Source organism: Camarhynchus parvulus, chromosome Z, assembly GCF_901933205.1.
Source record: "Camarhynchus parvulus chromosome Z, STF_HiC, whole genome shotgun sequence".
NCBI lineage: Eukaryota > Metazoa > Chordata > Aves > Passeriformes > Thraupidae > Camarhynchus > Camarhynchus parvulus.
This window is the reverse complement of record NC_044601.1, coordinates 21857292-21881697: the sequence shown is the minus strand read 5'-3', so window position 1 is coordinate 21881697 and position 24406 is coordinate 21857292. Positions and strand designations below refer to the sequence as shown.

Below are 24406 nucleotides of genomic sequence, written 5' to 3'. Positions count from 1 at the left end.
CATTTAGTTGCCTAACTGTGACAAGTCTCTTCTGAGGACATGAGGGACTGAGATTTTAAAAAAAACTTACAGCTTTGCCAGCAAACCTCCTTTTCTTTTCCCTCACAGGGGTGTTAGGATGTGCATTTTTGATACACTATCTGCTTCAGAACTTCTCAATAAAGAGCCCTTAGGACACATTTTTGTAACATGAGAATAACGGCATGTCTTTTCCCTATCCTCTCTCAGCCACTGGCCCAATCTTGGAGCACATGATTAAAGTCCAGCAAAAGTTGCAATGGTAACCAGATAGCAGAGAGTACAGTGCCTCACTAAATGGCTATCAAAGAGTTCAAAGGAACACCTCCCTAAACACCTGACTAAATTAAAGAAATTCAGAGGAACAACTGCTTCCCAAACACAATGACATTTGTTATCTGTATTTAATGTTCAATACAACTGAGATTGCAAAACCTAAATTATGCCCTCTCCAGGTTTTTAATTTTTTAATTAACTACATGCTGCTGATCAGTAAGCACCAGCCCATGCTGACACAAGGAATTAAGTGTGCCTATTTTACAGTCAAAGAAAACTAAGAAAAACGTAAAAGTTATTTGGGATCCTTCCTATATAATTAAAGAGATATTGATAACTATTAACTAAAAGTTAATGAATATGAGAAAAATGTAGGTGGTGTTTTTTACAGGGCAGGTAATTAGACAGTTGACAGTTTGCAGACCATATTAACAGTGCTCTGAACCAGAACTGTCAATGTTTAGGTCATTGCAAAATCACCACATCACATCTGAACTATTAATTAATACGGTAATTGAAACTCGGCACATCCTATATGAGAAAAATGAATTATTCAAATATCTTTAACAGCATATTGACATTTTAATTGTGCACTGGCATTAAGAAAACTAAAAGATGCATTAAATATCTTTCAGCTACTAGATTTTCTGCTATTGAATTCCTTTGAATGTCAAACCAGTGTCAGAAATCTCTTGTTTAAAGTGCCAGACTCTCCTTCCAATTCAGCACCTTTATTTAGCACGACATCTCCTTATAATTAATATAAACATCACAAAAATGAAACTGGGTAACCTGTCCACCAGTTATGCCTTGCTAGTTCTAGATAGAGTAGTGTCTCTGTGGAGCAAGCACACCCTACAGCGAATTCCCAGCTCTTGATAAATATGTCAGTGCTACAAAGGTCAAACAAGAGCACGAGGCAGTCTGTGCTCCTCCACTGAGCCATCCTCACCGGGTGACAGTGGATGAATGCAGCTGGGGATCTGCTCCATCACACAATGGCTCTAGTGCCCTGAACTCTAAGCAGCTGCCTTGACAAATTAGATGTGGCCTCTTTTATTGAAAAAGCACATCAGGGTCCTGGTGCAATGACGGTTTTTTTCCTCTTTTAGTAAAACAAGCCTCTACAGCTCATTGCAGCCTGGAAATGGATAGCCTGACTTGAAATCTACGCAGGTGGATAATTATGGGTCAAGGATACCTGCTGTTTCCAGAAGCCACATTTGATAACACCTATTTTAAACTTCATCATTCTTTTATTTGTAGAATCTAATGTGGGAGCAGAGAAGCTCTGTTTTCATAACCAGATCAATACAACCTCTTCTGTTACCAATGATGTAATTTTTTTTTCTCTACTGAACAGCAAATGGCTCTTGGTTCTAATCTTGCCCCTCAATGTTTCCACTTCTGCTAGTTAAATCTCAAATCTGTGCTGTTAGTGAAATGCAGAAATGTTTTGAATTCTGAAAATGTTAAGTGAGTGTCAGTGCTAAAGTATAGGCATTTCTTAAAGCGTGGCACAGGCAGTTGGTGTGTGCTGGAATACACCACACCATTATCTTGATTTCCTCATTCTTGCCTGTCTTTTGCAGTTAAATCTGTTCCTTTCCTTACACTTTCAGATGGCCACTATAGAAAATCTGTGACTAAATGAGCTGGAGCTTTCTTTACATAAAGTTTGAAATGCAGGCTTAGTCACAGAGAAGGCACAGAAAATCACTGCCCAATACTCTATTATAACCCTGTGTTTGACTAAAAATGGCTTAAAGATGTGGCCCTGCTCAGGGATTTAGCTCCTGACATCTTTTCTGAATGCTATGTCTCTGCTCTGTCTCTTCACTCTTGTTCTCAGAGAAACTTACTAAAATATCATTTAAAGAAGTCTGAAGAAAGTCTGCTGTCAGAAACATCCTTCCAGCATTCTTTTTTCATGAATTTTACATACAATTTCCATTTTATTAATTAGCATCTACTTTACTACTGTCACTAATTGAATTTGAGGATGTAATCTGAGATGATTAGCTGTCTCTAGCCGTGGGAGCAGACAGCTCATACATGCAAGATAGAACAGAAGAAGGATCAGTGTCATTTCTCTGGACAAGTCTGTTGTGTTCCCTTAATCCTGACTGCAGAGCCCTCCTGGTGCATGTCACAGGACACCAGCCATTCCAGTGTGGTGAGATCATAAATCTTCTGGCATGTTTGTGAGTTATTAGCCTGGTCTAGTGACTCAGCTATCTGGCCACTAAAAACCACGCTGGGAAGTTTGGTCCTATTCAAATGCTAACAATGGCTTTCAGGTGTTTATCTGATATGGTGCTGGAACAGTGCTCCACAGTAGGTATGCTGGGATTAGTTTATGAGACATCCAGTTCCTGGACAAGTTGCTGATTAGAGGCATTTTAGGCAAATATAGGGTTGGTTGTTTGTTCTAAAAAAAATATTTTTTTAAAAATTTCAACCAAGCAACCAATATATAAATAAGGCCTCCCTCTGGAAACAGGGATGTTTACAGTAAGCTGATGCTAATTTACTTAAGAACATTTCAAAGTAAAATCTACAGAGCTTTGTTTAGTACAGACTCATGCAACCAACCTCTGTTTTCATCCTAATGCGAAGTCAATACATTTTAATCTAGATGTAGCTCTATATAAGTTTAAATGAACGAAATCCTATGTCATGCTGTCTAGGTAAAATCACTTTGTGAACCACTACAGCTCTGAGTAGCCATACTTCTCACCCCAAATCTCAGCCACATGCTACAGAACCACAGACAGAATCAGAGCAAATTCTCTACTCCCTTTCTCACAACTTAATAGACTCTGGGCAGAAGATATAAAAGTATAAGGAAGGATAATGTAATAGTAAAGAAAGTATCTGGTCTGATTTAATTTTCATTGTTTCCTCAGCACTTGAAACATAGTGATCTGCAAAGCGCTTGTAACTGTTTTATGTTTGTGCACACAATGGTTTGAGATATAGGAAAGAGTAGTAGTGTTTGCATAGTTTCCCCAGATGCACATGCTTTGAGTGAATACATCTCTTCCCAATACCATCCAGACAGAACTGCCTATGGTGCAACTCCTCCCATTGGACTTACACTTGTTTTAGGATCAGTCAGTTCCTTCTGACAGGGTCAGGATGATGGCACTGATGAAATACTGAGTATTTGCTCCACCTCCACACATTGAAACTCCAAGCCCTTCCCCTCAGACCTGCAAACACTGATTGAAAACCTAAGTTTTGACAATTTTTGTGCCACTTCGATTCCTCATTTCCTCATCTGATTTATTACATAATGCCAACAACATAATAATATTCCTCTGTTTTCTCTGATATAGAAACTGCTTTGAATCTTCTAGATCCTTGTACATATTAGTATATAACAATATTTTTGATTAAAAACACACTCTGCGAATGTAATTCTTGATGCAAAGCTCTCCTTTGACGAATATTAATTGTTTAATTTATGCAAAAAAAAGTCTGAAGCTTTGTTTTGCCACAGATTTTTTCCCCACTCATTTCATGTCTACTTGTAAAGTATCTTGTTATATCAGCACTTTACATTCTTTATCACAACTGTACCTGAAGTTTCTTATAATTTTGTTTCACTGCAGCAGAATCTGCCTGAACATTTGCAGACTCTCCAGAGACAAGCATTGTCAGCACTTGGCAAATCTTTCAAGTAGTGATAATCACAGTAAAATTTAGTAACACTGCCACTTGTGTACAATATGAAATATCTTCTGGAGGCAGGTTTTTAAAGGAGTGGCTCTTGAGCTCCCCAAGGGCACAGCCCTCTCCAAATAAAGGAGTTGACTAGTAGTGATATACCAGAGGAAAAGCTGCAGTTATTGATAATAATAATATAGATTATACAATCTATAAAATAATAGGTGCTACCAGATTCTGTCTCTAAAAGAGCCCTCTTGATATCCAAATAAACCAGCAACTCTTAACTGTGTAAACTGTGTTCATCACATCTCACTTGTAATCAGCTTTTTACCTTAGTTACATGGATATCAACAAAAGGCTTGCTAAGGAAAGGTGATACCACTAACAATCTTCAGCTTAGGAGTGCTGAGCCAAGTAAGAATAGACACATTAAAGACTGCTAACCACTACACTTTTGTCGTTCAGTGCCCAGCGCAGCCACTTCCACCTGAATGCTGTGAAGAAGAAGCTTTTTGTAGCAGAGCCACAAAATCATAACCTGAATTTTCAACCAATTTATCAAAACAGTGATTAACAGACACAGATTTCAGGCAGATAGGGAATGTGTGAGAAAACGGAGCTGTTGGCTACATGTGCACTAAGGAACCCAGTACTAGAAAAGCATGAATTCAGCATTTCTGAATGGAGGCAGGAAGGACAGGAGGCAGCAGAGAAGGGTAGCAGGGTAGTGAGGGACAGGACCAGCTACTCTTGAAGAAAATCAGTTTGCTTTCTTCACGGAGGCCCTGTTGAAGAGCTGCACATCTCTACTTCCCCCTCGTTAGTAGGGCCACTACAGAGGGACGCAGCACTACTGGGGTGTGGAGGGTAAAGCCTTGGAGTGCTCCACAGGAGGAGCTGCATGACTCCGACTGTGGAGGAGGAACACCAAGTACAATGGCAGCAGGGGGGAAGGTTAGGCAGCAAGGTTAGGGAAACTGTTTCAACAAAGGTGAGAAACACAATTCAAATTAACACTAAAACACAGCAAGAAAGAAAAAAAAACCATAAACATACTCTAGAACATGTGCTGTTCTTTTGGGTTTTTTTTAAGTTTTGTTTAATTTAGTTTTCTGGAGAGATGGGAGGAGAATAGAAAAGAGGGTTGCAATTTAATTTGTCCAATCACAGGGGTTTTTTTGTTTTGTTTTTTTCCCCTGCAATAAAAAGAGCATATTCCTTAATGGCCAAAATGAAAATGCCAATGCGATGGCAATGCACAATTCCCACTCTATGGGTTGGACTACACATTTTCATCTTGGCAAGAAATGTGATGCAGCTCAGAAACAACAGTTCCAGAGTATATTTAGCTACTAAAGCTGTGGCACACAAATGTCACATTCCCATGAGTCAACCCTTTTAAAGAACCCCGTCTTCACACCCCCACAGATATTCCCCAAGATGCCTGCACTGAATTAGGAGTGAAGCATATGGATGGATGTGACATCATCAAAGCAACCGTGTTGCAGTAAAGAAAACAGCAAGTGGATTCTTATACAATTAGTACAATCAGTAAGGAGCCATTTGTGAGCACAGAAAAAGAAAGAAAACACTGCTCAAAGGAATAGACACAACCAATGAAGAAAAACACAAAGCACCTTGCAAAACAAGGAAAAATTATTAAAAAAAATAAAATTTTCTTTGTGAATGTGTGAAAGCAAAAGAAATCATAGCAAAAGTGGAAATAAAATCTTGATAAAAGGATTGTAAGTGTAACATTTACTGATTTAATTTTGTGTGAGAACTCTTTCCTTTGCCCTTTTGAAACAACAACTCAATAGAATTTTGGAGCCAACTGGCTGTGGCTAGGCAAGGCAAGGAGTAACAGCACACAGGTGGATGGTCATGGTGGAAAACCATGCGGGCACCTCTGCCGCCATTGTTCTGAGGAGTGTAGACTGCTTCCAGCCTTGCCAAAAGTCATAGTTAGGCATCAAAGAATGCATCATATTTAAATGACCCTGTCAAGTACTTATAAGGCTCTTTGGTAACCATCACTCCCTGGGGAGGGAAATATTGAATGTAAACGACTTCATCAGTCAGTGAATTGAAGCGAAAATTATTAGAATTCAACAGCTATACATTTATTAATATTTTCACTGCATGCTCTTCTGAAAGCTGCTAGTGGCATACAAGATGCTTTTAAGAGCTAGTTTTCCACCTATCAAGCATTGCTTTTCAGAAGACTTGTGAAGCAGGGACCCACACACAACAAACAGTGTTATTAAAATGCTACCTTGTCTGGCAGCAGCAGAGGAGTTGTATTCAAGGATTCATCCATCCTTCCTTTTCCTTCCTTTTCCTTCCTTCCTTCCTTCCTTCCTTCCTTCCTTCCTTCCTTCCTTCCTTCCTTCCTTCCTTCCTTCCTTCCTTCCTTCCTTCCTTCCTTCCTTCCTTCCTTCCTTCCTTCCTTCCTTCCTTCCTTCCTTCCTTCCTTCCTTCCTTCCTTCCTTCCTTCCTTCCTTCCTTCCTTCCTTCCTTCCTTCCTTCCTTCCTTCCTTCCTTCCTTCCTTCCTTCCTTCCCCCCCTCCCTCCCTCCCCCCCTCCCTCCCCCCTCCCTCCCCTCCCCTCCCTCCCTCCCCTCCCCCCCTCCCTCCCTCCCTCCCCTCCCTCCCCCCCCCTCCCCCCCCTTTCAGGGTGGACAAGAGAATGATATCGCTTATTTTCAGAAATGGAAACTGGATTTTCTAAGAAATGTCCTTTTGCCCGAGGTATTTTGTATAACAGATGTTACCAACAGATTGAACAAAGAAAGAAAAGATCCCCATTTTTTGGCTGTCAGCATTATGATCATTGATATTGCTGGGAGGAAAGCGGAGTTCTAGGTAAATCACATGCCATCTTAAGGAAGGCATGCAGGTTTATCTGCCTTCCCTCCACTACGTAAGTGATAATTTCTACAATTGAAGAGCAAGGGACAAGGAATTAAAAAAAGAAGATATCTCAAACTGAGCTTAAACTGGAATTAGAGTGAGAGGTTTCATCTTCAGTACTGTCACTCCCTTGCATCTGAAGTTAAGGTTTTGAGTTTGAGTATTGCAGCCACCTGAAATTATCCCTCTGCCAAGGCTCAGCAGTCCCCAGGTCTGCAGGGTGCAAAGAGGCTCTGCACTTAACACACAGGGAAGACTGATCAGGTTCTAGAAATTCACTTTTCTGGTATAGATTTGCAGTTGTTCTCCCAGAATGTCCCAGAATCTGCAGGATGAAGCTCTTCAAAGATATTGTTCAAACGGGCAGTTTTTCTTTTTTTTTTTTTTTCTGTAGGAAGAGCTAATTAGCTGGGAGGTGGGGGACAAGTTTACATCCTCTGCCTGTGGGAGTTTAAATCTTCATCTTCAATTTCCTGCCAATAAGCCTAAAAGCCAAGGCTACTAGATTAATATTTTCCATGTTATCTCCTGCCTAATCTGACCAACCTCCTCAACTGGAAAAGTGCTTCAGGCTTTGTCTCTGCTGGGCCAGCCAGGTGATGCCCATTGCCTCTGTGGTAAGGGACTGTGAAGGCTCTTTGAGGTCAGCCCTGGGGAGTTCAGTGAGAAACCCTGGATATCCCTGGACTATGGGAGGCATCGTGTATCGGGGGCTGTAATGAATGACAGGCACAGAGGTCACAGTCAGGGCCCAGACCACCAGCAGCTGTTCATGTAACTCTGCTGAAGACTGTTCTGTGATGTTAATGTGCTCATCACTCCTCACTGAAAGCTTCCACAAGAAATGCAAAGAATTCAAGATTCAGTGGGTCAGATGGAGGGGGAAGAATAGGGGAAACTAGTAACCTACTAGTTTGGGCAGACAATGCAAAGCATCAGGTCTGGCATGCCAGTAGCTTCTCTAGGAACAGCTGATGCTTTTGTCTAATGAGTTTTTCATATAAAATGCATGAACAATAGAGACTGGAATCCACATTTCAATTAATATTTTAAGTGTTTTATATCAAGTATTCATAGCAGAAAGAAGTGAACTTGTGTGTTCCTGCCCCTGGTGAGTGCCCTAACCACTCAGCAAGTGAGTTTTGCTCATACTCATCTTCCTTCTGACACACTGAGTACTTAATTAGTCCACACAGAGAAAAACATCTTCAACAGAGATTGAAAGAAGAGATCTAAGAACACCCTGGAGAAGAATAACAAGAATTCAGATCTCTCTAGGCAGTGGAGCTATTTGAACCTAACTCCCCTGTTTAAAAGGAACCATATTAAAGTCTGAGATACAGATTAAAAGGAGCTGAAAGAATGATGAGGGGCACCACCACCTCTACATAGGAGAAAAGGTTCTTCTCTGTGTTCAAGCAGCAAATTTTGGCAATTCTTTGCTTAATTCTCTGTATGTATGGCAAAGGAGGAATGGAGGGCAAAGGACAGGATTTCTATTAGATCCCTGCTTCAGCAGTGGTCTGAGCACTGCGAAATGACACCTAAATCCTAACCTTTTAATACGTGAAAAGTAAAACATAGAACCTCTCCATGAGTAGTCATTTATGCAGCATTTAATGTACACTAATGAGCACACTAAAAGGAATTTTTTGCTGAGGTCTCACTGGAGACAGTGGGACTGAGGACCAGTCACTAGGACTACTCCCAGTTTACTCAATGGTTAAACTAGAGCAGGCTTTCCTTGTCTGCACTGGAATGCTGGACCTGATGGTCACCCGCTCAGTGAACTGATTGGTGATGTCACAAGTGGCAGCAGCCTGGGCTGCAGTGATCATGCACTGGTGGAGTTCACAGTCCTCAGGCATACGGGTCAGGCAAAGAATAAAGCCAGGACCCAGCATTTTAGAAGAGCAAACTTCAGCTTTTCAAGAAGGTCAGTAGGACCCCCTGGGAAACTGCCCTCAAGAACAAGGGAGCAGAACAGAGCTGACAGATCTTTAAGGATATCTCCCAAGGGAGAAGAGCTAGTGAAACTCAGATGAAAGAAACTGGACGAGAAAGACAAGACTGAATGGATGTATTGGGACCTGCTAGCTGAACTAAAGGGCAAAAATTAAATGCACATGTGGTGGAAGAAGGGACAGGTATCATGGAAAGAGTATAGGAACACAGTCTGGTTGTGTAAGGATAGAGCCAGGAAGGTGAAGGTGTAGCTGGAACTGAACTAGGCAAGGGATGCCAAGAATAACAAGAAGGGCTTCTACAGGTATGTCAGCCAGAAAAGGAAGGTTGAAGAAGATGTACTCCACCTGGCAAGCAAGGCTGGCATGAGGAGAAGGCTGAGGCACTCAACAACAATTTTCCCTCAGTCTTCTCCTGCAACTTTTCTTCCCATGCCTCTTGAGTGTTTGGTCCACAAGACGGCCTGGGGGACCAGAGTCCCTCCCACTGTAAGAGAAAATCAGGCTTGGGACCACTTGAAGAACCTGAACATACCTAAGTCTATAGAACATTGTGATATCTATCCCAGAGTCCCAGGAATTGGCTGATTTAATTACCAAGCCATTGTCTATGATATTAGAAAAGTGTGGCAGTCAGGTGACTGGAAAAAAGAAAATTTTGTACCCATCTTAAAAAAGGGTAGAAAGAAGGGCCCTGGGAACTATCAACTTGTCAGTCCCATTATCTCTGTGCCTGGATCACGGAACATATCTTCCTAGAAACTCTGTTAAGGCACATGGAGGACAGGGAGGTGCTCAAGACAGCCAGCATGGCTTCACCAAGGGCAAGTATTGCGTGATCAACCTGGTGAAGAGAGTCCATCAATGGGCAAGGAAAGAGCTACATATGTCATTTATCTGGACTTTTGTAAGGCCTTTGACACGGTCCCCCATAACATCCTTCTCTCTAAACTGAAGAGAGATGGACTCGATCGGCGGATAATTTAATGGATAAGGAATTCACTGGAAAGCCTTATTCAGAGAATAGTGGTCAGTGGCTTGAGGTCTGAATGGAGATCAGCGACAAGTGGTGTCCTTCAGGGGTCGATTTTGGGACCAACGTCTTTATCAATGACATAGTGAGTGACATCAATGACAGAGTGAGCCTTCAACAAGTTTGCAGATGTCATCAAGCTGTGTGGTGTGACTGATGCACCTGAAGGACAGGATGCCATCCGGAGGGACTCGGACAAGATTGAGAAGTAGGCCCATGGGGACCCTGAGGTTTAACAAGGCCAAGTGCAAAGCACCTGAGCAGGGCAACTCACAGCCCAGAAAGCCAAATGTATATGGGGCTGCATCCAGAGCAGTGTGGCCAGCAGGGCGAGGAAGAGGATTTTGCCCCTCTGCTCATGTGAGACCCCACCTGGAGTGCTGTGTCCAGCTCTGGGGTCCCCAGCACAGGAAAGACATGGGCCACAAAGGTGATCAGAGGGCTGAGAGAGCTGGGGTTGCTCAGGGCGAGGAAAAAAAGGTCCTGGGAAGATGTTAGAGCAGCCTTCCAGTACCTAGAGGGGGATATATAAGAGTTAAGGAGGGACGTTTTATAAGGGCATGTAGTGATAGGACAAGGCAAAAGGCTTCAAACTGAAAGGGGGCAGGTTTAAATTGGATATGAGGAAGAAATTCTTTACTCTGAGGGTGGGCGGTAAAGCATTGCAACAGGTTGCCTAGAGAAGTTGTTGATGGCCCATTCCTGAAACTGTTTAAGGCCAGGTTGAATGGGGTTCGGAACAACCTGGTCAAGTGGAAAGTCCTTCTGGTCATGGCAGGGGGGGTTAGAATAAGATGATCTTTATGGTCCCTTCCAAATCAAAGCATTTCATGATTCTATGATTCTACAGTTATTGAAAGATGGAAATAATGTGAAATTAGCTGAGAACTGTTGTGCTGCCTTGGGAATTCAGAAAAAGGCAATATGAAAATGCATCCTTAAGAACAATAGGAAGCCATAGATCTTGCTTTGTCAGACAACAGGGCAGATCAAATTTAAAGACAACTAAATCCCCTGCTTCCCCCCTTCCCATACACATGCACAAAACTCTCTATAAAGGCATACACTTCTGTTTGTTTTGTGTGGTTTCCTCAGGCAGTGAATTATCTAGGACTGACTCTAAGATTGGCTGTTTAGTTTCAGACTTTACGATAAGCTTTTAATTATAGCACAGGAGTTTCATTGCATGTTACTCTGAGCCAGCTGGAAGCAGTTACACTTTAGTCCTCCTCCCCCTCCCTCCTCACCACAGGATGTCATTTCCAAGGCCTTACCCTTCTTGTCTTGATGATTATGGGATGAAACTGCCACATATGGATCTGTATTTTCAGATGAACCAAGCGGATCCTTCCAATCCAGCATGCGTCCCCTAGCATCATAACCCTGTCGAGCGCGAGAGTCAGAAGTGGTGGTGCTTGGGACTAGGGAACTGGAGTGTCCTGTTCACATTATAAATACAGGTAGGGAAGACAAGTCTCATTAGTCACTTACCACGCTACCTCCCCACGCTCAGGGATGTACAGACTGCTTTGCTTCTGTGACAGGTGAACATCTTGTCTTAGGCTGAGTAATACTTCAGAAGTCCTTCAAAATGTGACTTCGAAGGAAGAGGGGGTTTGAACCTTCCAGATCAAGGTGCTAAAAGATGCTGCCACTGAGCTGGCAGTTCTGTGCTTCTCGACAGAGTTAAATGCATATGAAAGAGGGTAAGCACACTTCATCTGAGTCAAGCATCCTTTGGCTGGATTCAGCACACATGCCTGACTGAAACTGAAGTGTCAGCCCATGCTGTCTGATACTGGCTCAGTCAAAAAGCAAATTAAAAAATCAATGTAGAACAGAACAAAGTCCAAAATGGCTGGAACTGATTGGGAATGCCAGAAGAACTACAAAATGCTGACATCATGAGGCACTCTACCTCATGTCCCCAGGGGAGTGAGGGACTGCCTAACACCAGTGTGCTCACGCTGTGGCACTCCTCTCCAGACGGGAAACGTCCTGGGCCAGCTGCTTGCACCCTCTTGCACCATCACTATTGGTCCTGTCTGAGCTGGTGGCCCAAAATGGCTCTGAAATAAGCACAAGACTGAGCACCATTTCTACTCAGAGCAACAGTGCAGACAGTGCCTCACCACGTGGATCTGCCCAAGAACCCGTGACTCCAGCAGCAGCTGAGGCTGAGGTCTCACATGCCTTTTTTCATTACAAATGCTCTAGACATTGTTACTGTTGCCCTGAACAAGACAGAGTTGCTTCTCACATATCATATACACCCCAACAAACAGCACACTCACAGAACTTGCCCCACTGGAAACACAGCACAATTTGAAATGTGGTTTGGATGGGACAACAGCATGTTTGTACACTCTTTGCAGCTGGACCTGAAAAGCACATCAGCACCTAAAATGCTTGAGGTCCTTGAGTCTACTCTCTCTGGAAGACAGCTCCCACATGGACTTTCCGGTGGCTCAGCTGCTCTGGGGAGAGGGCACCAAAAGCCATCCACACCGCAACATTTTGACCTCAAAACCATTCTGAAATTTTCCTTTTGGCACATGTGAAAAAGTGAGTTATTTTCATCAGGATTCAAGGAGTTCTAGGCCTCCTTAATTTGTGGAGTAACTATATCCCCTTACCTACTTTTCTTAAGGAGCCCATTAAAAACGGGATTTTTGACACATGCTCAAACTAACAGAATTGGATTACTCACAGACAGGATGACATATAACATTTTTCGTCAGATAACTCTAGACAGACTGACAGCAGCCCTCCTTTCTCCTGTCTCCTTTTGAACAGCCCGGCAAATTAATTTTCCTTCCTCAGATGAATCTCACTTGGAGAGGAGTCCAATCACCAGGCTACAGGCTGCCCTAGCAGGGACCCTCTCTCTGCTCCTTTCCTTGATCTTGCTTCACTGCTCAGAAAAATAATTTGAGACTCACTGGGGCAGAGACAGATCAACACAAGGAGCTGAAATTTAAGCCTCACATAGAAGGCACAGAGCCGGTCAGGTAGAGCCTGTGCTTCTGTAGTTTATTTTAAACAGCTCCTGGATAACCACAAAGCTTTTGAAAGCTGCATCTCAAAAATACTGTTTTAAATGGCTTCTAAAGCCATACAGCCCCAGCTCTCAGAAGTCTAGAGAGAGATGATGAACCTAGATCCTCAATTCTACTCCAACTATCAAAAATCTAAATGTTGGCCACCAATGTCCCCAAGCTTTTAGATGCACCCACATGATTCTTTTTATCCAGCCCTTTCACCAGCTTCATGGTGTTGAACTACTGACGAAGTCAGCAAAATGCTGCAACTTCTATTAAGATGATATGATTTAAAGAAAACCTGTTGAATATTAATGACTTTAGAGTAAAAAAAAGTCTGTGCTCTTCTATAAGTTTTGGAGGAGCCATTTTGATTTACTGAATCGAATGATATATGGGAGCACTTTGGACTGTGTTTTGTACAGGACATGGTCACAATGAACTCCTTTAACTTGTATGCTTAGAAAGGAAAATTGGTTAAATTTGCAGTGCTCTCACCATGAAGCCACCCTTCAACTACAACTAATTGTTAACACAATTTAGCTGTGGATGTCAGTCTGAAGGTTTTATACTGACAAGGGCAGTGGATTATATTTTACCCTCTCATGGTAGAAAGTGTGTTTTCTCCCAGCCATCTTTCTTTAAAGCAGCAAATTAAATGCTGTGTTTTGTTAAGATAGAGTTTTAAATGCTGTGTTTTGTTAAGACAGAATGTCACCCAAATAGAAAAGAGAAGCCAAATGCGATCCTTTTTTAAAAGGTTTCCATAAGTCTTGTCATGCCTGGGGACATCGGTAGCACACAGATAGAGGACTCCATTTGAACTCCAATCCAAATGTTCCACCTGCTTCACAGCAGTCCTGCAGCAGGACTGTTTGTGTCCAAAGGGACTGGTAGAGGTCCAGCAACTGAAAACACAGCCCCTTCTTGAAGCAAGAATATGCTAGATCCTGAAAGCATTCACTCCAACACTATTTTACGCTTGTCAACTCCTGTGCTCATCCTCAAGGAACAAGACAAATAACAAGGCAGAAAACAGACTAGAAAATAGAAATTATGGAATTTTCATGTTTTCTTTTCCCTAAGGATTAAACCACAGTGCAAACAGTCATGGGGTTCCAGTCTTCAAGATTATACCCCTTTCAGCAACAACAATAATGTGTACAGTATTTGGTCAGCTTACACATAGTGCTGCACTCACCATAAGACAGCAATTAGTCATTGCTTGATAAGGAGGTAAAAGAGAAGAAAATCTTACCAAGTAGCAATCATATTTTATGCCTGTATTCGATCTGCATTTTTACACCTGTATCTCTTTCCATACACTTGCACTTTTAAATGTGCTTAAAGGAAGATTTCTAGGGAAAAGCTATAAGCGTAGTTAAAGAAAACCATTTTATAATACAGAAATCTAGAAGAAGTATATGCTTAAGGGACACATTTTTCAGGGGGGAAAAAAAATTTCTTGAACCATATGTTGCCAATACACAGAGAACTTCCTGGTAATGGAAAGCTAAGGCTTTGTGAAGCTATTAATGTGTACCAGATGGTCACTAGGTAGAGAGGGGTTCCACACAAACACAAGGAATCAGTATATTTATTCTCTCTGTTACTAATGTATTAGACTAGTACACACTGAGAAGCAAGCTTACATAGTTAATTGAGACAAACTTTCTTCCACTGGATTTTGAGGAAGCAGATTAAACCTTAATAGCCCGTCCCAGTTGTGTTAGAGCTGTATTTGCAAACACTTACTAGGCGGTGATACTGCTCCTGTAAGCAGTATCACAGTGTCCTGTAAGCGCCTGAATAGCCAGTCCCACTGGGTGAATTTCACCTCTGAGCAGAGTAGAACCACAAATGTATGACCTATTTAAGTTTCTCTCATAAACAGAGAAAAGACTGAAGTGGCAGGCAACCCAGTCCTGGCCCCCTCACGCACAGCCATTATCAAGTCTTTACAATGTAGTATATAGTTCTCAACATATAGTGGGCCTTTTTTTCTCATTACACCATTTTTCACCACTCTAACTTGCAAATAAGATTTGTTGAAATTTAATGAGGCTTTAGCACATCTGAGATGTGGCCAGTACTTCTGTGTTAATAATGGTTAATACAAAAACATCTGAAAAACCAATTCTGCCTTTGTTTTAAAACAAAGCATCCGAATAACTGTACACATAGCGCTTTTCAAATGTCTTTGTTTAAAGAAAACATGTAAAAATCAAATAGACACACTCTAAAAAAATCTGGATTAGGTGTTTCCATTATTTGGAAAAACTTTTCATTTGGAGTGCTGTAATCAAGTAACAGAGGCAGAGTAAAAGCACTTAGTGCCTACGAGCACAGATAATGATTCAGAAAGGCAGCACTTCTGAAACTATAGCTTGTTCTGAAGTGCACTTGTAAAATGCAAAGAGGTTTTTTTTCAGGTTTAAAACAAAGACAGAGATTCAATACTATCAGTATTTGATAGTTGGTCTAATATGCACAAGTCATTAGAATCTCAGAGGTTAAGATATCTGCACGCTATCCTATTAACAGCTAAAGCAATCTAATTAGACAATTAGAGGAAAAGTTAAATCAATACTATAGAGGGAGAAAAGACTATGGCTAGGGGGTAATATAAGGGCCCAATTCACTAAGAATTGATGTTTCCAAAGGTAATTGAAGCTGCTTAGACTTTTGCAGAGTGATCTAGCTTAATCTCCTTGTTTAAATATGTGTCTCCCGCATAATTTCTCTCTGACTTTCTGCATCCAGACCTTCAGTCTGCTATGCTCTCCTTCGGTGTCAATTGAGTCACCTGCATGGACTTTGCACTTGCTTACAACTGATCACGTGAGACTGATCAGACTGAAGAGAGCCCATGTGCCAAAATCAGGAGGACGCTGGTGCCAGGAATGCAAAGATAGAGGGCTTGGTTCTCCTTTCATTCACACTGCTACAGATTGGCAGTAAGTCTGTTGAAGGAGGATGATTTATAGTGGCATAAGTGAAGAGAATCAGGCCTTATGATTTCTTTTGGAGCTTCAGATGACTTTGGTTATATTTAGCCTGCTGAGCATTCACTCAGTTGTCATTCTGGCACTGGTGTTCTGAGGCTTAATCTATTGTGACATACCATTTACCTTTGCATTAAACTGTACTCAGTAACATCAAAATAGATCATTCATAAATTTTTTGGTTTTTTCAAGATGCAAAATTACTCAGACCAGTCTCTATGGTTGGCAAACACGAACATGTTTACTGAGACTGGTTTACTACCTCATCCTAGCGGAAGATCAATAGAAGGTCACTAGTGGTAGGTGAAAAGAAAGCCCAACTGCAAAAATATCAGACTAGTTATTTTTACTAAACCAATAAAAGGCAAGCTGACTTGCATAGAGAGCATGTTAACAGGATGTACCTGAAAGGGGTCAATGAAACAAACCGTAAAAGGCAGGACACGAATGGGATCCCATGTTAATGCTGGGTCAGCGTTTCTCCAGTGCACCTGTCTGTAAGGTCCTACTTTAAAAGCTGGGTTCATTTGTGGAGTCTCTTTTTGGCCTTGACATGCCTGGACAAATGTACTCTCTTTTGTTAACTGTACTCTCTTGGACTACAGCTTTTTTCCTTCTGCTGCTCACTTGAAGCACTTTTCTGCTTTCTTAGTCAGAATAAAATATCAGTTTTTACCAAAGTACCTACTAATACTCTAGCTGGCAGGATCCAGAACCACAGTTCCACAGCTATAACTCTGCAGACTATAGAATTAACATACAAGCAGGAAATCTAGAACATTTCTGGCACTTCAGCACTATACCCAAAGCCACTCTCTTTATCTTCACATTCAGCAGTACAAATTTTATTATTACTCTTCTTTAATTACTGCTCTGTGCATTAGAAATACAGCAATTTCACAATGAAAGAAAGTAAAAACTGTCTATGCAGATGAAACTGTGAGTTTTCCATATATCAGAAAGTCTCAGCTTGCCTTTGATTTTGCACATTCCCTTCACTGGTTTTCATTACCATACTTTCAAATAAGTTTCACCTGCATATTTTTCATTTCCTGGTAATAAACAGTAGGGGGAATTTTATTTTATTTTTACTAATGTTGAACAGCATTACTGTGCCTCCAGTTATTTATATTCTGCTGTACTGAGGTGTCATTGGTTCAGTTTCATACCTACATACTCTGCAGGCACAAGATGAAAGGATCAATTAAAAGTTCATCACAACTTCACATTAACCTACCTCTTGCTGTGTTCAGCCAAATTCATGGTGAATTTGATCTAGCCCTAATGAACTGCTAGTCTTGTACAGCCTGAAAGGAGCTTCACAAGGAAGCTCCCACCTCTCGTGGAATTTTGCCATTGACTTCACTGGCAGCTCCTAGCTTGTGAGTACTTGTCTTTGTTCAGGATGTCTGTAAGAAAAGCTATTGCAATATATGTCTAGGTTTGAATTTAAAGTGATTATTTATTCTGCAGTGACTCCTTATGAAAACATTTATTCTTCACTCCAAGAAACAGCAAAATCTAATTCGAAATATGCAGAACAAAGTGGTAGAAAGCCCTGTGAGCACAGATTAACAGCTGCCTCAAGGGAACCTGCTACTTTAGGCTTGCAGAAAAGATCCTCTTTAGTTCAGGTCATTTAATTTGCTATGTAAATTTGAATGGACAACATAAATGACTCACCCTAGAAATGACAAGAACCTTCAGGAATTGAGGCATAATCCAGTCTCAAACCACATGGGTAAAAGGTTAATTTTCCTTATGAGAGAGATCTTTCTGTAACCCAGGGATAGTTCTACTTTCCCTAAGGTATCTCTGACTGGCTGGTGTAGCAATAATGACACCAGCCTGGACAGCTTGTAAGTGGGATGTGAGCTACTCTCTTGTTTGTCCTGGTGAACAGATAAGATGCATCACTGTACCCAAGTGTTTCTTTGAGTGTCAGATGAAGCATGCTCTTAATCATGTCTGCTGGCATACCATTAAAATAGGCCTTATCTGACTTTAGTTCAATCGAGACAGTTTTGAGGAAAGACAAGAAAAGAGGGATTGAAAACCAAGAGGTATGACTTAATCCTAGCTGTGATTAGTGAATCGGGCCCTCAAAACCAAGACAAAAGAAGTAAAATGGGGTAACAACTATTTGAGTACAGATACTACTAGCTAACACAAGGATTTGGGGAGAATTTTTAAAAACACTCATAAACTGACCATACACTGTGTAGTAAGACATTTTTTGATCAGGTGGAGCAGTTGAAATGTCTATGAACAAAATAAATTGGGAAGAAACATTAAATATAACAAAAGTATGAAAATATTTTTAACTTTAGTAACAAGTGATTCCTCCAAAATAGATTTTCTGTCAATAAATATTGAAGCTAAGAACTTCCTTACCATTCAGGGCTACGAAGGAATCTGAAAGACAAATAACAGGGGAAAAATCATTATTTGTATCTTGTTCTTTCTTTTAAGTAGTTTGCTGCTAATAAGCATTAATGTTTCAGCTGATATTTACAAGCATGTGATTTGTACCCTAAGGACCCAGGCAAAACTAATATTCAGACATACCCGAAAACAATGTCTGGCTTTGAAAGTGCTCATGACCAGCTCTGTACAGCACCTACTGAAGGAGAGAGGGCCAGTGTCGCCCCTGCTTTCCTTGTAAATCCTAGTCTAAGGCAAGGCACTGCAGGGGATGCAGCCAGCAATGTGAGTCAATGAGGACAAAACTCAGGTGACCCAAGATCACATGAAGTAATAAAATCAGCTGTGTTAGCAGGGAATGAAATCTACCCCTGTGCAGTGTCAAGGTTCAATGCACCATTCAGGGCTAAAGAGGGATTTAAGCAGGGCATGGGCTTTGTTGCTCTCTGCACAGAAGTAGATCTCTCTCCACGAGCACAATGTGCTCTTCCTGAATAATTTCCTACCCTCCCTTTATATGTAACTGATATCAGGTACACTCCACTCCTGCCTAACCTATTTGCCCAAGGAGAGCAGAACTGGCTGAAAAGGGCAAAGATACACCAGCTGGGAGCTGGCCTGATTTTGGTGCTAACCCATTTTACAGGGGAACAGAGGGGAAGCATATCTGTACACCTCCTTCAAAAATCTTTGTAAAGGTATATATTACCCTATCTTAGGACAGAGGCTGTAATCCTTGTACTCCTCCAAGCACAGTGATGAGAGTAATTACTGCCTCTTGAATAAGGATGCACAAGGCATGAGAAGGCTCTGGCTTTCTACAGAACATCTGGCCCACACAATGTCCCATGGCACAGTCTAGCCCTCTGTTATTTTTCTCTATGTTGCAGAAGTAATGACTCTCTCACTGTACATTGAATCCTCAGTTTCATCAGTTTTATTGCATCAGTGCAAATTAAACTGAAAAGAATGAGTCTTGATTTCATGAGGTTTATAAATAATATTTGGAGCTCAGAATCAAACCAACCTTAGTGAGAACATTTGGAACAAGAGCTGTCCTGAACACAGATGTTGGTATTCCTGAAGGCTCAGAAATCAGCAAGGTTTCCTTGCATGCAGTGCAAGCTATGCACTTTTAAGCATTTCAGTACAAAGCCGTAAATGTTTAAAGACTGTGTTTAAGCATCCAGCTCACGCTGTCAGTATTTAAGGTTTACCATTAAAATTTCTTAGGCAGTGCAATAGTACCTGACCTTTAATACCATGAGGTTGTCCAGACTGTATGTAAAATTCCCTAAAATTCACAAACTAAGCAGTTGTCATTTCTTGATCTGGATCCAAAGCTGAAGATGTATTTCTCTGTCTGTGCTGCATGGGAATGTAGTCCAAGTCACAGACTACACCAAGAAACCAAGCCACTTCTGTACATTTACATAAACAACCCAACCACCAGGGCTAATAAAGACAATGACCCCAATTCATTATGCCATTACTGTAATCAATGTCCTCTAGAGCTGAGCTTTTCTTGTTATGCAATCACTCTGAAGTTCAGTGTTTGTATAAATCACATGAACTGAGCTATTTTCCTCAAATACATTTAAACAACAGTTCTTCTTGTGAACCTGCACCATTAGCTTCATTGCTGTCCCTGTCATGGCTTATGTTGCTACAAGAGAATGCCTGACAGGTAATGGTGATTTGAGGCATTCAGAAGGATACTGTGACACATGGTAAATGGAGGTAAAGCTTTGCTTACTTTGGCAGTCACCCAGGCCATCTGTATTGCCACGTTCTATGTCCTGTTCAAATGCCAGTCTAAATAATAGAAGGAAACAAAACAGTATGAATAACAACAGTCATAGGCATAACCAGAAAGAAATTATCACATGTTCAATTGAAATAAATCCCTGCTGTGAAACTGGCTATTTCTTTGGAAATTCCACACAAAGGCTGAAAAACCCCAACATACACATTTGAGCTATTCATCATTGCTTAATGATTTCTTGGCTTCTGATGATACTTTTCCTTTATATTATCACATTTTAAAAATCCACAGCATGCCTCGTTACCAAGGGAAGAAAAGACTTTCATTTTTTAAACTGTTAAATACAGGATGTTATCAGAAGCACCTGTAACCCTATCTTAACCTGTGCACTGAGTAGATCAGGTGCACTGGCACTTTGGTGAGGGAAAGGAGCCAACCCATTGGGCAGGTACTGTGCTTGAGGAAGAAGCCTGAATTTCAGCAGTCACTTAGGTACGGCACCAGATGAGGCTCAAGGCATAATGTCCATCCCACAAGAGGTATTCCTTTTAACTCAGGGGCTCTACTGACAAACACTCACGTGCTTTTGTAGCTGATGTGCTCAGCTTATGCTCCCAAGTTCTCTCTGTGATTTTGGATAACTATGGAAGCTGTTCTTCCAACTTCCTGTGTGGTCAAAGGTGAATGACAAGAACCTTGGAAAAGTTCCAAATACAAGCCCTTGCCTATATTAGGATCCTGCCCTTGAGGCATAATTACCCTTGCAGACAACTCATTCTAGCTCTGTGTTCTTAAAGCACCTGCTCTACTGTCATCTACTCCTGGAGGATGACTAACATCTCTGCTTCCTGTTGGCCAGCTTAGAACTTCACCAGATACCTTCACAGCTGATCTGGACCCCCTTCCTAAGCACTGGACAGAACACGGGCTGCCTTGATCTCTTTTGGACTTCATCACTGCAAGCTGCACAGCCTCTGTCTCGATGGATCTATTGAGGAAAGTGGGAGCTGCTCTAAAAAGCAAGGCACGGAAGTGCCCTACAACTTGCCATGGAAGTTGAAGAAGCCTCAAGCTCATTTTGGAGTGATGGAAAACCTGATATGGACACAGGTACATTTTAACATTACCCTACCAGAAGTCAAATCAGACGCAGCCCACATTTTTGTAGTCAAGCATATACAGACACACACAGCTGCAGCGTCCCCAGCAGATGGTGGAAATCAGCAAATTAAGAACAAGACAGAAGCACAGTATGCTTGTCCATTATATAGTGAGGACCTGTAGAGAAGCAGGGTTAAATGCTGTCAGATGTAGGGCTGTCCAGGCTCTGTGATGTCTGTGCTACATTTCCACTACTGCCATGAGGGAGTACAGCTGATAGCTCAGAGTGGGCCGTCATGTGGTGTGTCAGAAGTGGCCATGAAATGTGATCTCTGAAGTGGGTTTGCTCCCTGTAACCTTCCCAGACTTTCATTATCATAAAATAACTAAATTCTACTGTTAAGCAAGGGGAGATCCAGCACTTCTCTAAATCTGTTTTAAGCCCTTACTGTGCTCTGTTATTCCTCTTAGTAATGCACAGTAAATTAGAAGGACTGGTTTTGTTTTCAGTGGACAAATTACTTCAGTAATTTAATTTGGATTCTATTGCCTCTTTAATCAGCTGTGATGGCTCCAGTGTAGGCTGGTCCAGACATATCCATCCAATTCACTCCTTTCAATAATACACGGACCTTAATACAGCTCTTTCATTTTCTTCTTCCTCCTCTTTCAGCAGTTACCAATCAGCTGACTGTTCACATCAAAAAAATTTGTGAGACATTTCGGAGGTGAATGCAAATAAGATAGAAACAAACACTTCCCACATTTTTCCCTCTCTAAAAGCCTCATGTTTCAAATAGCTTTGCCCAAGACTGCCTGGCACCACCGCCAGAGCTTCACAGCCCTTCCAGCCAGAGCCCTTACTCACTTGGAGCCAAGGACCAGCTGCATGCACACCCCGCTCTCCTTCACCCATCCGCAGTACGGGTCCCTGGATGCTATGCAGGCCCTTGGGAGAGAAGAGCACAAGTGGCATTCAGGAGTGCTGCAGCTCGCCCACTGCCCAGGCCTCTGACAGCCACCACAAAACACATACTTTTTGCACTTGCTGTGACGCTCGCAGCGTCCCAGGGGCACCTTGATGACACAGGTGGAGAAGGCGACGTACAGGGCGCTGCTGGGCTTGTCAAGCTGCATGCCCATGATCCGCTTGTCCTCCATGCCGTCATAGCTGCACCTGATTTGGATAAAAGTGGGATGTGGTTGCAACTAGGCTCTGCTGGGGGAAACCCTAATTGACCCCCAGGCTGAAAAAAATAAGATCACAAAAAGCTTATGCCAAAAAATCCGTAAGAAAGGTAGAATTGAACAAGTCAAGGAGAAAAGGACACACAATAGCCACTGAAAATACTGACAGACATATAAGCAAGTATTAAAAATGCATGGGATAGTTAAGAATTTGGGAGCAACAGCACACCAGAAAAGCTTCCGACGGCCCTTCGTTTTTGTGTTTATTCTTCTCCAGCACTCAAAGTAGCTGAAATTTCTGCATGATTATGGCTCACTTCAAAGTCCCCTTAGGCATATTTGAGGAAGACTGAAATGTGGAAAATTTCCCTTGGAGAGTAACTTGCTGCTTGCTGAGTTATTTGGAGAGGAATCAGGGTTTTTTATAGGATTAGAAAATTAATCTTCCTTTCCAGAACTTCACTTTTAATTATCCATCAGCTGCTGCATAGGATGGGCTATTTTCTACACAGACTGAATAAAAAAATGTTATTGCAATGTAGAGACTGATAAGCAGACATCCCCTCCCTAAACAACTTAAAATTACCCAAAAAACTTGGCTTCTCTAACCACTTCCGTTTCCACGGGACAAGTTATTCTCTGGGAAATCAGAAGTTCAAAGTCACCCATACATGAGTACAAAGAATCAGATACACACTTTTCAGGGTTGTAAACATTGATCTCCTCCAGGAAAAGGCTGTCATTTAGGAAACCAGTGTTTCCTGTCCGTGCCAAGAACTTCAGGATGATTCCCTTCTCTGACCCCAAGAAAACCACGGTATAGTTCTGATATGGCCCAGCAGCAGAGTCAACAGCAATTTTGGTCAGGCGATATCTAAAACAATAGAGCATTTTCACAGATAAATCACAGAGATTATCACAAAATTGTCATTTATTTAACCACTTTCTTCACGTCAGATAAGTGTATGGTAGATTTCTAGCAACCATAAAACACATTTAAGCCCTTTTCCTACCTCTTTATAAATCAACACAGACTGTGTTGATTTATAAAGAGGTAGGAAATTTGGCTCCCCAGATGCTGGGGAATTTTCACATGTTTGCATACCCACACATCCAATAGCCACCAGAAGTGTACAGAATTTCAGAATTGTCTAGAAGTTCAGAAAGCTGAAGGGCTGCTAAGAGCCTGAGGGCATTTAGGAATTATCCTTCCAAAAGCCTGGTGATTTCTTCAGACAGGGATAGAGAATCAGTACAGTGAATTGTTTTTAAAATTTCAAGCTCTGTCACATTAAAAGCAGCTGAACTAGGTTCAACTTGTTTTGTCAGGAAAAGCTGTGTCAGTGCAAGAGTAAGATGCTAAACACCATTTTACCTCACTAAAAATAATCACACGACCACCACCAAGCAAGTTCAGTACTGAGGTGAAATCAAATCTTGGGGTAACACACTTTATTGAAAACAAGTATACTGGTGGTTTGGTACCAGTTGGATGGTACTGCCTATCAAAGGGAAGCACCCTGTGGAGCTTGCTACTCTCATCTTTGGTTGGAGGCACAGAACCTGACAGAAAAACCTGACATAAGATACATTACTGAAACAAAGTCAGACCTTTCCACAGAGCAAGGTGCCCTACACAATATTCTACCTTTGCTCAGGGGAAGAGCAGAAAATATGGCAAAAGTTAGTCACATTATTCTGTTCACTTCTGCAGGGTAGATAAGTAGTATAATGACCACAGCAGAGAGTGGGAATATGTTTTGATAGGAAGGGGATAGTGTATTTAACACTTGCTGATTTAGGAGTCTTTGTTCAATCTGTTATTATTTTTTTCTTGTTGCCATAGAAAGGATGCAGATTAGGCAATTACTTCTGCCCTATACACTTGTGCAAACATTAAAGCTTACCAGTACATAACCTGACAGACATCTACATATCCTGTGAACATATCCTGGCAGACGTGTTTGTATCCTGCGTACATATTCCTGAGTTGTCTGCTGATCC

At 41.6% G+C, this 24406-nt stretch overlaps 1 protein-coding gene across 4 annotated transcripts in view; it reads right to left on the bottom strand.

Moving 5' to 3' along the window:
- Positions 1–24406, bottom strand: part of SEMA6A (semaphorin 6A) — a 116133-nt gene that overhangs the window by 14625 nt on the left and 77102 nt on the right. Inside the window, exons 13-19 of one of the 4 annotated variants that reach the window (XM_030968415.1) lie at positions 23100–23276; positions 22251–22391; positions 22083–22163; positions 20105–20163; positions 18319–18339; positions 18136–18186; positions 11153–11317 (exon numbers count right to left, since the gene is read on the bottom strand). In XM_030968415.1, the coding sequence (XP_030824275.1) occupies positions 11153–11317; positions 18136–18186; positions 18319–18339; positions 20105–20163; positions 22083–22163; positions 22251–22391; positions 23100–23276 (695 nt within the window). The remainder of the gene's footprint in view (positions 1–11152; positions 11318–18135; positions 18187–18318; positions 18340–20104; positions 20164–22082; positions 22164–22250; positions 22392–23099; positions 23277–24406) is intronic. The other 3 variants (XM_030968417.1, XM_030968416.1, XM_030968418.1) reach the window with 3 other exon arrangements.